The sequence below is a fragment of the Dermacentor silvarum genome, chromosome 5 (genome assembly GCF_013339745.2).
Source record: "Dermacentor silvarum isolate Dsil-2018 chromosome 5, BIME_Dsil_1.4, whole genome shotgun sequence".
NCBI lineage: Eukaryota > Metazoa > Arthropoda > Arachnida > Ixodida > Ixodidae > Dermacentor > Dermacentor silvarum.
In genome coordinates, this window is record NC_051158.1 from 63733241 (window position 1) to 63748087 (window position 14847).

Here is a 14847-nt window from a genome sequence, read left to right on the forward strand (position 1 = left end):
TTTGAGAACATTTGCTGTGGCAGTCAAATGACTCATTCTGATGTGAGTATAATGCCGCTCGTAGTTATTTACCTTTTTTTATTGACTGTCTTATCCGGATAACAAATAATAAGCCTATCGCTCAGTACCAGACACGCCTTTCAGTACTGGAATTTCCTCGAATGTTATCGCCGGTTTTAGAACTTCCCATGTTTGTCATCGAAAATTGTGTAAAAATTGTTTACGCGACGTGAATAGTAGCATACCTTTTAGAATTTATGCGATCCTCAGTGCTTAAGCTGGAAGGTCTATTTATCATCATCATCGGCCTATATTGATGTCCGCTGCAAGACGAAGACCTCTCCCTGCGATCTCCAATTAGCCCTGTTTTGTGATAGCTGATTCCAACTTGCGCCTGCAAATTTCCTAACTTCATCACCCCACCTAGTCCTCTGCCGTCCTCGACTGCGCTTCCCTTCTCTCGTTATCAATTCTGTAACTCTAATCTTTGACTTGCTTGAGCCGTAGGCCACTCTCGCTCTCTTGGCCGCGCGTTTCATGTTCCTCGCATCACGGCGACAAATCCACATCAGAACTGCCGTTCCTTCTTCGCCTCGTCCGGCCACACAATCCAAATCATGACAGGGTTCATTTCCTGTCATATCAAGTATCGATCAATAATCAATAAATTTGAGAAAATGCTGGGGATGACATGGTAGTGCTTAGCCTATCACAAAAGCCAGGACTAGCTATAGGTGTCCATCAGCTCCTCTGTCACTTTAGCATTGCGCCTCCAGTGTAAGCTACGCTAATTTTTTTATCTTTCCCTTATACGAAACATAACTTGAGAGCGTTATTAATGTCCTAATTACGCAAATACCTTTCTCGTATTTCCGTTTTTTTTTGAAACATTTAATAAAATTAAGGTACCACCTTCGTTTTTGTGTGTTTCATAAAAGCTGTGTTACCGCGTAGTGTTCCGTTTTGTTTAACGTCCCAGATTTAACGTTTCCATTAGAAAGAAACTGTGGGAAGACATACTCACACTGTCCTCACGTACGTGTAGCACTCCAAAGTGCGTTCACATCCGTCAGTATGTGCGGCTAGAAATAGAGACTTTACGCATAAGCAGCTATTGTTGTTCCATTCATCCTCGCTCATCATTTGAAGGTAAAGAGGGCCGTGGCTGTGAAGAAACTGCGTTAAAAGAGCAGCGTGTCACTAAGCATGGAAAGTGATAAAAAACATTCACTGACGATTGCGATACTCCGTAATGCAAAACTTGAGCGCCACTCTATACGTGTTATAATTTCGCGGTATATTGGCTGGCGCGGACAATCTGTCTCGTGAGGCACGTTGCAAACGGGGCGAAGTGGGGTGCAACTGCCTCGCTGATCGTAAGATTGTGAGAAGCTGTGCGTTGGTTCAGAAGAGCCACCACAGATGGACCTCCCAGACTACGCGCGCTACTCTGGCGCCATCTCGTAGCATCGTTGTCTCAGTGCCATACCGTCGTCCTCCGCTTCCCTCCTCATGCGCTCTTCGCTCTCGCCGCTGTTTTCATCCCCTACAGGGCTGAGCGTTCGCTCTTTCATCCGCTACGCTCGTTCGCTCGCTCATGCCGGGAATGCCGATGCGCGACCCAGACAGGAGCACCTAGGAGCTGCGCTCTAAAAAATCTGCAGTGTTCTTAAACATATAAAAACCTCTGTTTCTATTCTGATCATAGCTAAAACAAATATATAAACTTAGAAAGGCCGTTGTTCTGACTAAACTGCTAACTGCGTATTGTTCTTTCTTTGAAATGAGGTGGTGGTGATTTTTATGCATTTAAGGGCAGATACTAAAGGACAGAGTGAAGAAAGAACAAAAAACTAAGGTGCTGCTTGCGGATGTGCGCTTATCGGCGGTATTCGAATAGGCGAGACACAAAAGACACGAAATATTCTTCGTGAATGCCTTTTAAAACCAATCATTGCCTATTTCTCCCCAGTTCACGGGTGCTGCCTCGTGGCAGCACCCGCAAACTGGGGAGAACCCACAACGATATATTTGTTGGCACGGACAATCTGTCTCGTGCGGCACGTTGCAAATGAAGCGAAGTGTGGTGTGACTGCCTCCCTAATCTGGAGATCACGAGTGGCAGCACGTGGGTGACGCATGGGGGCGATTCACAACAGCCGCCTCAGACAAACCTGCCATACGACGAGCGCTACTCTGGCGCCATGTCGTAGTTATCGTCAACGCAATACCCTTTTCTTCTCGTGCTTTCGCCATACCCTCCTCCTCCACTTTCCTCCTAGCGTCTTTCATCAACCGCAGCACTCCGCGTTCGCGCTTTCATCCTTCACTGTGTTCGTTCGCTCGGTTACGCCGACGCCAACAGTCGCCGCAGGAGTGGGTGCTTAAGAGGTGCGCTCTAAAACATCCCTTAGTCCCGTAACTAGTATTGGCTGTTCTGCACTCTCTCAGATTCAAAGTCGTAAAATGTTCTAAATTCAAAACTCGCTACTACCCCTCCATGGCACTCATACAACCGATGCGTCTGACAGGATCTTCGTCGATGGTATTGTCTGTAGTCCGGCGTCGTCGCTATCAGTGTTTTGCGCAGCAATTGATGACGTACGTGTCGAAGACGACTTCACTAGGTGGCTTTTGCATTCCAGCAAATTGGCACTTCTGCTGGCTGGTGCTTCTGCCTCGCGCTGGAACAGCTTCGGCCTGCCGGACAGGGGTAGGATTTGCTAGAGCCAGCAGCAGTGTATACAAGGCCAGTGTCACAAGTGCTGTTCATTCCCAAGATTCCAGTTAGCTGGCGACCACCTCTGGTTCCAAAGCCGAACATCAGCGCCCCGCTGAGCTTGATCCATGGAAGGGGTGTCCATTGTTCACCTTGGTAGTGGGGCTGCAGCCAGTCCACCTCGCTTCTCGATGTGCGCGTCACTAAGTTTCTCTACAAGGATTGCTTTTGCCCCGCATTCTTCCTTCTGTGCGCCACTTGCTTGCTTGCTTGCTTGCTTGCTTGCTTGCCTTCGAGAGTGGCTTCTACCCACTATGGGGGATGGGCCAAGAATCGGGTTATTGAAGGAATACAATTATCGGAGTATTATAAGGATCACTTTGGAAAAATTTTGAATGACTACTGATTTTCCATCCTTTTTCTCGCCTGCTGTTTTCCCCATGCAGCCGCTCGTATTCTCCAGCGTGTCTTCAAAAACTACTTTACTTCTCACTACTGTCAGTGGCCCGCTACTTTTCGTGTTCCTCCTCCGCCAAAACTTCACTGATTCCACACATCAATACCATTGACACCACACTTCACCACGCTAACGCGCGCACCGTGTAAGCTCCCGATAAGTCCCAGCAACATATCAAAGGCCTAAATATTACATAAGCGCTCAGTGTAGGCGTGCCCTCAGCGCTTATCTTGGAGGTAATCTGCTCTGTATTCGAAGGCCAGCTCACCCGAGATAGCTGATGGCTTCGTGTGCGCGTAGCTTGCGTTGAAGCCAGAGACAGCACGAGGGATAATTCACGCGTCGCGGCTGTCGCTCTTCATCATGCCAGCTTTCTGACAGCGAGTGTCCGTGGTCATCGAGTGAAATGTGTTCATGTTTGCCTGTTCGTTCGTGACACCACGCTTGTTAAATTATATGTCAAGCCGATGTTCACAGCATAATATACAGCTAACAAAACTGCTAAACTTACTGCTATAGCTACCTAATAATTTGCTATCGCAATCAATGCTTCGCCTTTCGGACGAAACAGCCAATTTTTTAAAGTCGGCCACCGTTACACGCAGGGCTGTGCCTAAGGGCTTACTAATGGAGCAATCCTCAGATCCGCGTGATTCGTAACTTTCTCTCCCTATAATATAATTGCCTATTTCTCGGTTGGAGTCGTACTTGTTTCTTCACTGTCGTCAGTGCCTACGATGATGTTAGGCTTTTTCCAAGCTTGCTTACTCTGCCATGGGTAATTTCTAGAGCGGAACTGTGTATTCGACTCTTCCGACACCTGGAACATTCCGAAGAATCATATAATAAAGTAATTGTTGAAGCACCGCACTTTAATCCCTCCGTAGTATTAAGGTGTCAGTATGAACACTCGTCCTGCCAGCATTTGCCTCGTGGTACCACCCGTCAATGTCACTGATGCTTCTGCGCCTGTTGGCTATGCTATCGATAACAGAGGGCACCTTATCCACACCATATTCGAGCCAGTATCTCAGAGTTTACGTATACAAGCAGCTTCTTGTCTATGCTCAATTCCTACTACTACCGGCACATCATTATTTCCACGGCTATACCAACTGCATGCATGCAGGTCATGATTCCACCTATTTCTTCCCAAGACTCAGTCGATTTCTGTTGTTTAACATTTGCTTCACTTGGTCAGCGTCATCTTGTCATTGCGCTATGCAAGCCGTTCTATTTTATCGCTTAGTTTTCCAGTAATAAATCATATAGCTGCTTTGTGTGCACACACCCCACTTACGCAACAAATTGCATTAGCAAGGCCATGCTAGACCCACTTAGAACTGTGGGCCATTCATCCGCGCCGTATACATTTCGTAACGCTTTGACACTCTATCGTGATTGCTCTTCTCTACTCTGGTGCCTTCCTATCTCTTTTAGCTTTTCTAAACAAATCACCGTCCAAGCACTTTGTACAGATGGTTAACCAGCGAAGCTGAAACGTGTGGTCCCGGTGTTGAAGGCTGGGTTAATTGCGATGGTTCGTTAAAGTGTTTCTCGATTAGTCTTTACGTCTTTGTGTTCTTAATGTTATTACACACACGTTCGGCTGCGACGGAGAGAACGACGTCACTGACAGTATGACCGCAGTCCGCCATGATCGCACACGTTCGATGTCTCGAGTTTGCTCGGCGGCGTGGTTAGCAGCATTCGCCTGTCATTGCCGCTTGCGATTCTATGAAATTAAATTGCTTCAAACTAAATCAGTTCGCCACATAAGACAATGAATGGCTCCTACGCCCTCAAGCAATTGTTCATACCCTGTAAACGCGGCCTCCCCATTACGACGACAGAAGAGAAGTGAAATTCTACGCTGGAATGGTGAGCGGCAACGGACCCAGCTGTGGTAGAAGACGGCGATGAATGTGGGAGCAGTGGCACGAGCGCGTGCCGAACCGGAGAGCGAGTGCAACCTGAGGGGCGCCAATGACCCAGCTGCGGAAGAAGACGACGACGGTCGAGCCAATGCTGATTATGACAGTTTTCTGTACACAGGCGACGGACAGACGCTTTTTCGTTTCGGCTAGCCATATAAAGCTTAGCTTTAAAAATTATTTAGTCCTTCAGCTTATAAGCACTAATCTCCATATTGTGCTTACCAGGCTACAGTCTTCAAGTCACGCTCCTTCAAGTTGACTCAGACTTCATGATGACATGACGCCAGGGACTGCTCGGCAATTATTTGGTCCCCTAGAATCTCGGAAGTTTTCTCTCCTTTAGGCCTCTCCAATCAACCAGGAAAGTAGATTCGAGCCGGGAACTGGTGGCCTTCTCATTTACTTGTGGTTTGAAACATCGACCTTTCATTCTTCAGCTTTCGATGGTTAGCTTGAAGTGTTGTGAAAACGCAACATATTCATCTTGAAGTAAGCAAGTGAGTCGGTACCTCGCATCCGGTTCCACACGGCTTATGGTTCTCCAAGAAGGCGCATGCTTGATCCCATCACCCAACCACTATTATTCCACCCTTGTTCAATCGCTATACGTTCAAATGTAGGTCATCTAGGTCATCCAGGTTTTCATCGAACGGAAGACACACTTCTGGGGACACAGCTTCCCTATCATCTGGGGTAAAGTATCTGGTCTGCTATCACACGCGTCCGCATCAATGTGGAGGTGGTGACGCGGTGCAGCCAAAAGGAGAGAAATGGCTAACATTTTCGTTCATTACGGTGTCATAAAGATCCACTTTTTACTTTGTCCATTTCATGGTGCTCACTGCTGCCAGTTTAGGACTAGTTTGAATATTTGCATGCGCGTTTTATTGCGATAGCAATTATATGGACACTCCAAAGCAGATTTCTGCCGTCATCGTCGCCGTCGCCGTGAGGTTCTGTATGACGTCAATAGAGATGAAATCGTTGCCGCACGCCGAACGTTGTATGTGCGAGTGAAAGTTCGCAAGGGACGCGCGCTTTCACGGGGAGTGAACGCAGGGCGAACAAACGCGCGTTCTGCGCCGTGCTCCCTGAAGGGCTGCAGAAGTAGGCGCCTGTTTCCTCCTTTACAATCACCATATATGTAGAGCAAACGTGCCTTCTTCCGACGCGCGAAAGGCCTTGGGGGGGGGGGGGGGGGCGGGCCAGGGGGTGGGAAGGGAGGCGACGTTTAGCTGCGGCACCAAGTGCCTATTTATATCAGAGGCTCCGGCAACAGTCACCAACGCCGCACGCATTTTGTGTGAACGCGGGCAAAACGCCGACGGCGTCGACAACAGTTCTGCGTGTTGCCGGTGCTGCTGCATGTCGAAGTTTATAGAGCTGATAAAGCTACTATCATTACTCCGTATAGCTCTCTACAAATTTGCTATCGCAATTGATGCTTCGCCTTTCAGGTGAAACTGCGACCACATTTTTTTTCCGCAACCTATGATGTTTTGTAATATACTAAATATGTATTGGCATGCCAGACTTGTTTGGCTAAACTATTCACTTATCTTTTAATTTTGATTTCGCCAGGCTGCATGTATTTTCACTACTGCTTGATATTACGAGTTTCTTGTGACACATTCTTGGAATACGCAAATTATGTAATCGGGAGATGACCTATGTAGATGGCAGCCCGTTTTCAAGACCTGTTGCAAAATAAGAAGTACAATGCAAGATTGGTGTAGTCATATTGTGTAGTGAGGGTGCGTGAGGGCAGACACGTGCTCCCCAGTCTCCTTTGCGGCAAAGACGCCGAAAATAAATCGAAACGTTTATAGCATTTCACTAACCGCACTTAAAATCTTCGCTTGACATAGATTCTAAAATTTGTGCTTGATATGCAAAATTTATACTATCCATATTTACGAAGTGCATAAATGTTTGGAAACTTCTCGAACTGGCAGGCAGCTTCCTTTGCGATAGTAATGTATAGATCAAAGTTAAATAATTATTAAAATAAATATTGATTGGCTGATTGAATGATTGAGAGGGGCACCATAGGGTTTTGAAAGAATTGCTGCCAATTTTATTTCTTCAATTTCCTATTACGTGGGTGTCCTTTTCAAACGTCGAGATCCCTCATTCACCGACCTCCACACCAGAAGCTCTCATGAAACGTGATAATCTGTACATAAGGCTTCAGATTGAAACAGAAACTACGGAACATGAAACCGACAAGTTGCTTTTTATTTTCCGGTCTCCAGTCACAGTTTCTTCAATGTTTTTAATTCTTTTTTATTTTACAGAAGACGGTATGGTAAACTGCATAAGTTAGTAGTTATTTAAGAATCATCATCATCATCATCAGACCATATTTATGTCCACCGCAGGACGAAGGCCTCTATACCTGTGATCTCCAATTGCCCCTGTCTTGTGCTAGCTGATTCGAACTTGCACCTGCGAATTTCTTAACTTAATTATCCCGCCTATTTTCCTGCCATTCTCGACTGCGCTTCCCTTCTCTTGGTATCCATTTTGTAACTCTGATGGCCCACCGGTTATCCCTCCTACGCATCACATGGCCTGCCCAGCTCAATTTTTTTTGTCTGAATGTCAGCTATATTATAGGCTATCCCTGTTTTCTCTCTGATCCACAATACTGAAGGGCACAAGTGATCGCAGGTGGGCGTCAACTAAGCTGCGTGTATGTTGTCAATGATTTCCTGCTCTACGGCATCATGCCCCGCCATCGCGGTCCTTCTTAGCTACTCACACACTTTTGCAGCTGTATTCTCCGGTCATGTGTGACTGATCAAACAATTACTACTTCCTATCATCTCCGCACTAACAGCCTAACGTGACCGACATGCTCTCCGTGTAAGCTTCCGACAATCCCAGCGATTGTGTCGTTGCTCTCCAATTCTTCATTATTTCCCACTATTTATCACGTCATAAAAAGCAAGCTACTACCCCTTTAATTTTTGGACGGCAGGAACATCCTTTCGTCGTTTCACGCCCTGCTTTCCCCTGATTCAGCGTCAAGCCATTGTTACGAGTTTGGTGCAATCACGTATGTGACATTCGCACACATGGTAGACCACGACTGGCCCTCTTGATCGCAGGTCGCAAAAAAAACTCTTAAAACTCTTTCGGCAGAGAAATACCTACAATACTCGAAGCTCTATCAGCCTGCCCCGCATCCCAACTCGTCGTGTCGGTGTTTGCGAGGAGCTTCTGTCTCTTTATGCAGCTGTTTCTTTCGTCTTGCGAAAGTAACTTCCATCCCCTAGAAAATATCTTAACTGACACCCAATTCAGTGACTACCACATCACGAAGTGAAAGGCCACCCGTTTCCCGCGTAACACCTTGCAGCTGTGACGCGCGGCCTCCACCAAAGCAACAATCAATGCGGGGACAAGGTTGTCGGTGTGACTGAGTGTTCGAGCCAATCTCAAACCTGTGTCCCAACCAGCTATCGCTCTTAAATGCTCTACTATTAAAATAGCTAAGGCGATCATTGATTCGCATATCTTCAGAAAATTTGGTCCCTTCTATAGAATCAAAACTGCAGTTGTGATGACCTTTAGTAAGGACTGAATCACCTAAATATAGACTAACATAAGCAGAATACATTTTGGGGGGGTGTAGACTCCCTAATAATTGGTAAACCAAGAAATCAAGAGAAAAATTTTAATTCTTTATAACGATTCTATTGACACTGTAAAGACTGCCCAATGAACCTTAAAGGTGAGACCACCATCTACAAATCAGCACTTATGAAACGCCCATGCGAATGTAAAGGTTCTGGCTTCGAGTACCACTGGTTACAAAGTAGCGTATCCATCCCATATTAGTACTCCATAACATAGAAAATCTGCTGGAGAAGATGGAATAACAGTAGATTTAATCAAAGATGGAGGAGATATGCTTGAAAAGCTTGCGGCCCTTTATACGCAATGCCTCACAACTTCAAGTGTACCACAGAGGTGGAAAAACGCCAACATTATACTAATCCATAAGAAGGGAGACGTTAAAGAATTGAAGAATTATAGACCCATTAGCTTGCTTTCAGTATTGTATAAAATATTCACCAAGACAATTTCCAATAGAATCAGGGCAACACTTGACTTCAGCCAACCAAGAGAACAGGCTCGCTTCAGGAAGGGATATTCCACGATGGATCATATCCATGTCATCAATCAGGTAATCGAGAAATCTGCGGAGTACAATCAACCTCTGTATATGGCTTTCATAGAATATGAAAAGGCATTTGATTGAGTAGAGATACCAGTAGTCATAGAGGCATTGCGTAATCAAGGCGTACAGGAGGCATACGTGAATATCTTAGCAAACATCTATAAGGATTCCACAGCTACCTTGGTTCTCCACAAGAAAAGTAGAAAGTTATCTATCAAGAAAGGAGTCAGGCAAGGAGACACAACCTCTTCAATGCTATTCACTGCATGCTTAGAAGAAGTATTCAAGCTCTTAGACTGGGAAGGCTTAGGAGTGAGGATCAACGGTGAATATCTCAGCAAACTTCGGTTTGCAGATGACATTGTCCTATTCCGCAACAATGGAGACGAATTACAGCAAATGATTGAGGGCCTTAATCGACAAAGTGTAAGAATTGGGTTGAAGATGAATACGCAGAAGACAAAGATAATGTTCCATAGCCTGGAAGGGGAACAAGAATTCAGGATCGCCAGTCAGCCTCTAGAGTCTGTAAAGTAGTACGTTTATCTAGGTCAATTACTCTCAGGGGACCGTGATTACGAGAAAGAAATTTACAGAAGAATAAAATTGGGTTGGAGTTCATACGGCCGGCATTGCCAAATCCTGACTGGAAGCTTACCACTGTCGTTGAAAAGAAAAGTGTACAATCATTGCATTCTACCGGTGCTAATATATGAGGCAGGAACTTGGAGGTTAACAAAGAAGCGCGAGAACAAGTTAAGGACCGCACAAAGAGCGATGAAACAAAAAATCTTAGGAGTAACATTAAGAGACAGGAAGAGAACGGTGTGGATCAGAGAACAAACGGGGATAGCCGATCTTCTAGCTGACACTAAGCGGAAGAAATGGAGCTGGGCAGGCCATGTAATGCGTAGGATGGATAACCGGTGGACCATTAGGGTTACAGAATGGATACCAAGAGAAGGGAAGCGCAGTCGAGGACGGCAGAAAACCATGTGGGATGATGAAGTTAGGAAATTCGCAGGCGCAAGTTGGAGTACGCTAGCGCAAGACAGGGGTAATTGGAGATCGCAGGGACAGGCCTTTGTCCCGCAGTGGACATAAAATATAGGCTGATGATGAGGATGAACATAGATAAATCTACAGTGGGAGCATATGGCATTTCCGAACCAAGATAAGTGCTGGCAATATGAAGACATTGCTCACCTCCAAAGCTTTCTGACCAAGTTCGGTAAGGTTGTTGCCTTGTTCCTTGGTGAGCCGGGCTTTTGTGCTCACTTTCTGAGACTTCTTCTTTTTCGAAATAGAATCGGATTGGATGCTCGTACAGTCCATATTCTGTAGTAAAATACAATTTGGCATTTGATGAACGAGAAAAAAATAAAATTACAACATGGGGTTTCACGTGCCAAAACCACGATCTGATTATGAGGCACGCCGTAGTGGGGGGACTCGGGAAATTTGGACCACCTGGGGTTCTTTAACGTGCACCTAAATTTACGTACACGGGTGTTTTCGCATTTCGCCCCTATAGAAATGCGGCTGCCGTGACCGGGATTCGACCTCGTGCTCAGCAGCCCAACACCACAGCCACTGAGCAACCACGGCGGGTTTTGATGAACGAGCTTTGTCTACGGGCGAAACACAAACAATAAAACGTTTTTGCTCGTGGTTTCGCTTCTGAGTGTGAAGTTTCTAACCTAATACCTTCAACCAGCACTGAATAATAGACACCAAGCGTCATTTCTTCTCACAGAGAAGAAACAGAGCGTGACGAAGTTGTTTCTATAATTTCTCGCTATTTTGATTGCGATAACAATTAGATGAACACTCCAGCCGCATTTCTGCCATCGCCGTCACCGTGAGTTTCCGTATAAACCACAGGGCGATAAAATGAATGCCGCGCGCCGTATGCTATATGTGTGAGTGAAAGCGTGCGAGAGTAAGCCAGCAATCGTGGCTCAATCTCGCGCACGTAAGGAAGGGAAGCAGAAAAGAAGCGCGGAGTGAGAAGGCGGTCGCACTCGCTCACCCGGCTGCTGTATCTTAAAAGCCATCTGTGACGTGTCAAAGTCCGCCACGCGCTATGTTTTCGCGGCTTAGTTCGCGTTGATGTGATTGGCAGTACTAAGGTTCACTTTCCACAGCAGTGCACGGCTATTGCGCATGACCCGCATTCCTTTACATTTTGCCGCCACTCGTAGTTGACTTCAAGTACAACGAAAATCATGCAGCACTCACCTGAAATACCGACGAAATGCAGTAAAACATAGAGGTTTGCGCATACAATCAGCGTCGCATCACACAGGCACTGGCTGATCTGAGCAGCCGCACTTCGCAACGGCTGCCACGTACTGTTTATTTTGGTAGGCTCCTTTCCGTGCCGTGTCGGCACTTCCTGCTTCTTGTTATGGGCAGAAGTGAGCTACAGTGAACTCGAGAGACCAGGATCAGCGTTGTGTTGGCCTAGCTTGGCGAGGCCGTTTGTTCAGGTGCCCAGGCAGTAGGTATACGTGCACGAAGACCTCGGCTGCAGGTGGGCTGTTCACTGAATACATTCGTTACTGGCTCCAGCTCGACACATACTCCTGGCAAGGGCTGACGATCATTCATCTCAACTTCGGAAGTGTGATAACGTCAAGTGCACTCAGATGATCAACGGATAAGAAATCATTGTCTATTAAAGCGCATCAAACAAGTAAACGCTGATTAGTTGTCCTGCACCGGCCACTGATGTTTCTTTGAATACGGCTGCTCGGCTGCCGCACACTACAAAATTTGCTGGCGATGAGGATGGCACCGCAGTGGCTTGCCACTTGTTTCTTCTATTGCTGCTGAAGACGGCTACTGCCTGGTCGGCGCTGGAATGGCAAAGGTTGGAAAAATTGATACAAAAGTTTTGATGAGAGGAGCGAGAACTGCGAGTCCTACTTAGATTTGAGATTTACCTCTTGGCAAATGATCTGGCTGAAGGCAAGAAACTAGTTGTATTCCTGATTGTAGTAGGACCTCCAGTGTATGAACTATTGAAGAACCTACTAGTACCACATTCCCCACCCAGGAGAACGTATGACGAGGTCACGGCTCTGCTGAAAGCCCGCTACAGTGCCCGAATGGCAGTGATCGTGGAAAGGTGCCGATTTACCGCAGACTGCAACTTCAGCAAGAGACTGTAGTGGAATTTATTGTTCAGCTGAAGCACATGGCCAGAAGTTGCGAGCTTGGTAAATTCCTCGATGAAGCGCTTAGAGAAGGGTAGTCGCGGGGATACTTTGCGCCGACGTTCAACGTGAGCTGATTGCTGCTGAGCAGCTGACATTCGAAGAGGCGTGCAAAATCGCGGTAAAATGGTGAAATAACCTCCACACAGACTCAACAAATTAAGTTAGAAGAGCACCAAGGTAGGTCGCAAAGGTGCTCAGGTCTAGAAGTTGATCTTCTGGCGCAAGGCAACCGTGCCAAGGACAGCTATCGAATCAAGACTGAACCACAAGACTGATTGCGTTGCGGTAAACGTCATACGGCTGAAAGTTGCCGGCATTCTAAGTACAAGTGCCATAATTGCGGTGAGCAAGCTCACTTGAGAATAAATTCCAGGCAGCGTACAGGCAGAACACAGGCGCCGAATGCAAGCGATAGCCCGGCAGAGGATTCGGGCGAAGATCAAGAAATATACAGTATGACAATAAATTGGTTTGCACACTGCGTCACAGTTCGGATGGAAGAAAAAGCCGTAAGGATGCAAACACAGTGGCTTCCGTCACCGTTATGCGGAAGTCGGTTTTAAGCACAGGTTCCCGCACTTGACAGTGAAGAAGGTGACTCTTCCTTTTTAGGGCATACAAAGGGGAACTGATGCTAGTCGTAGGATCGGGGAAGGTGCGAGACGAGCACGGTCATCAAACTGTTATTTTACCTCTGCTGATAGTAGATAATGGTGGCAGAGAGTTACCACGTTTGCGTCGTCGCAACTGGCGGAGAAAGCTTAAATAGAGCTGCCAAGAAGTACAAGCTGTACAGCAAGATGATGCCCCGGAAGAACTAAACAAAAATCAAAGCCCGTTTCTAAAAGAAAGATGGCTTAACGCGAAGCTTTCTCCCATGCAAACTGAATCAAAGTCAAAGTCCGAAGCCAACGACCATGGAACGAACCCAATAAATACTGAGCGACCCGATGCGATGCATATGCGATTTGATTGCTTGATTATGACTGTATTTTTTGAACATTGAAGTCGAATGAAGACACATTTCGTTAAGTCGCACAGCCTTTATTTTAGATCATGTAGCCGTTGATTACACGCACACACTCACACACTCGCGCTTACGTTCGCGTACCGCAGCATCTACCGCCGTGCGGTGCACCCGCGGCCTACCCATGGTGACGGCCGGAAATACATTGCGTGACGGGCGTAATTCAATGCAGGTATATACAGTTCTTCTGGGTAGCGTAACGTTGCAGTTCCCATTGTTCTTATCGGTACAACTGCGAATGTAAACTGTAGTGTTCTACGATACGTACGTCGTGCGCCGTTGTTCTATTGTGTGCGCAGATTCCTGCAGTGCGTTTTCGGCGCTCACGGACGAATCAGTGAGACATAGAAAGATTCGCTTTAAAAATTTGAAGCCGTGTTTCAACCCCAGATGGGGTTGATAACGGGCTACAAAGCACAAGTTGATTTGCAGCAAAACAACAAGCCTTTATTTTTCAAGGCCTGCCCGTGCCCTTTGCGTTGAAGGAAGCTTGGTCTCAGGAACTGAACGCCTTAGAACGTAATGGAGTATTGAAAAAGGTCACCAGAAGCGATTGGACAACCCTTTGGTGGTGGTACCAAAAGATGGAAGAGCAAAAGTGCGGCTGTGCGATGACTTTAAGATGACGGTGAACCCTGTGCATCCTTTGCCAGAATATTTGTTTGCAATGTTAGCAGACTCATAGGTATTCTGTGTGATTGTCCTTCCTACCGCCTATCAACAAGTGGAACTTAACGAAGATGGGATAGCGATTTTAACTAAACACATATACCATGGTCTTTACCAATTCCAGCGGCTTCCTTACGGTATCGCAAGTGTTCTTGCCATATTCCCGTGCTCATGGACGGGCTTCTCAAAGGTATCCGTCAAGTAGGGTGCTACGTTGATGACGTCATCATTAGAGGTTCGAGTGCGAATAAATTTTGGCAAAAGCTGGTAGAGTTGTCGACATGGTTACAGGATCACAATGTGATGTTGCAAATGAAAATATGCAAGCTGTTTGAGAGCGAAGGCATGTGGACTTATTTGACTTTGAAAAAACGACATTGCTTTTGTGCGTTCACTCGTTTTGAAAGCGAATCGAAGTGCTTCCTATGCGCTCAACTACATCCTACAGCGAGCACTTGTAGAGACTATTTGCTGCTTACGGATTCCCTGAATATCTTATTTCTGATAATGGCCCGCCGTTTTCATCGCAGGAGTTCCAGGACTTTGTTGATGCCTGTGGTATTAGACGCAAATACAGCCCGCCATACCCTGCGAAATACAGAGGGGCTGCTGAAGGTCTGTGCAA

At 46.4% G+C, this 14847-nt stretch overlaps 1 protein-coding gene across 1 annotated transcript in view; it reads right to left on the reverse strand.

Annotated features, from left to right (window-relative positions):
• Window positions 1-1030: 1030 nt before the first annotated feature.
• The window catches only part of LOC125945371 (uncharacterized), a 31870-nt gene continuing 18053 nt past the window's right edge, over window positions 1031-14847 (reverse strand). The window contains exons 3-4 of the mRNA XM_049667120.1: window positions 10509-10640; window positions 1031-1176 (exon numbers count right to left, since the gene is read on the reverse strand). Of these exons, the coding sequence (XP_049523077.1) occupies window positions 1127-1176; window positions 10509-10640 (182 nt within the window). The 3' untranslated portion in view covers window positions 1031-1126. The remainder of the gene's footprint in view (window positions 1177-10508; window positions 10641-14847) is intronic.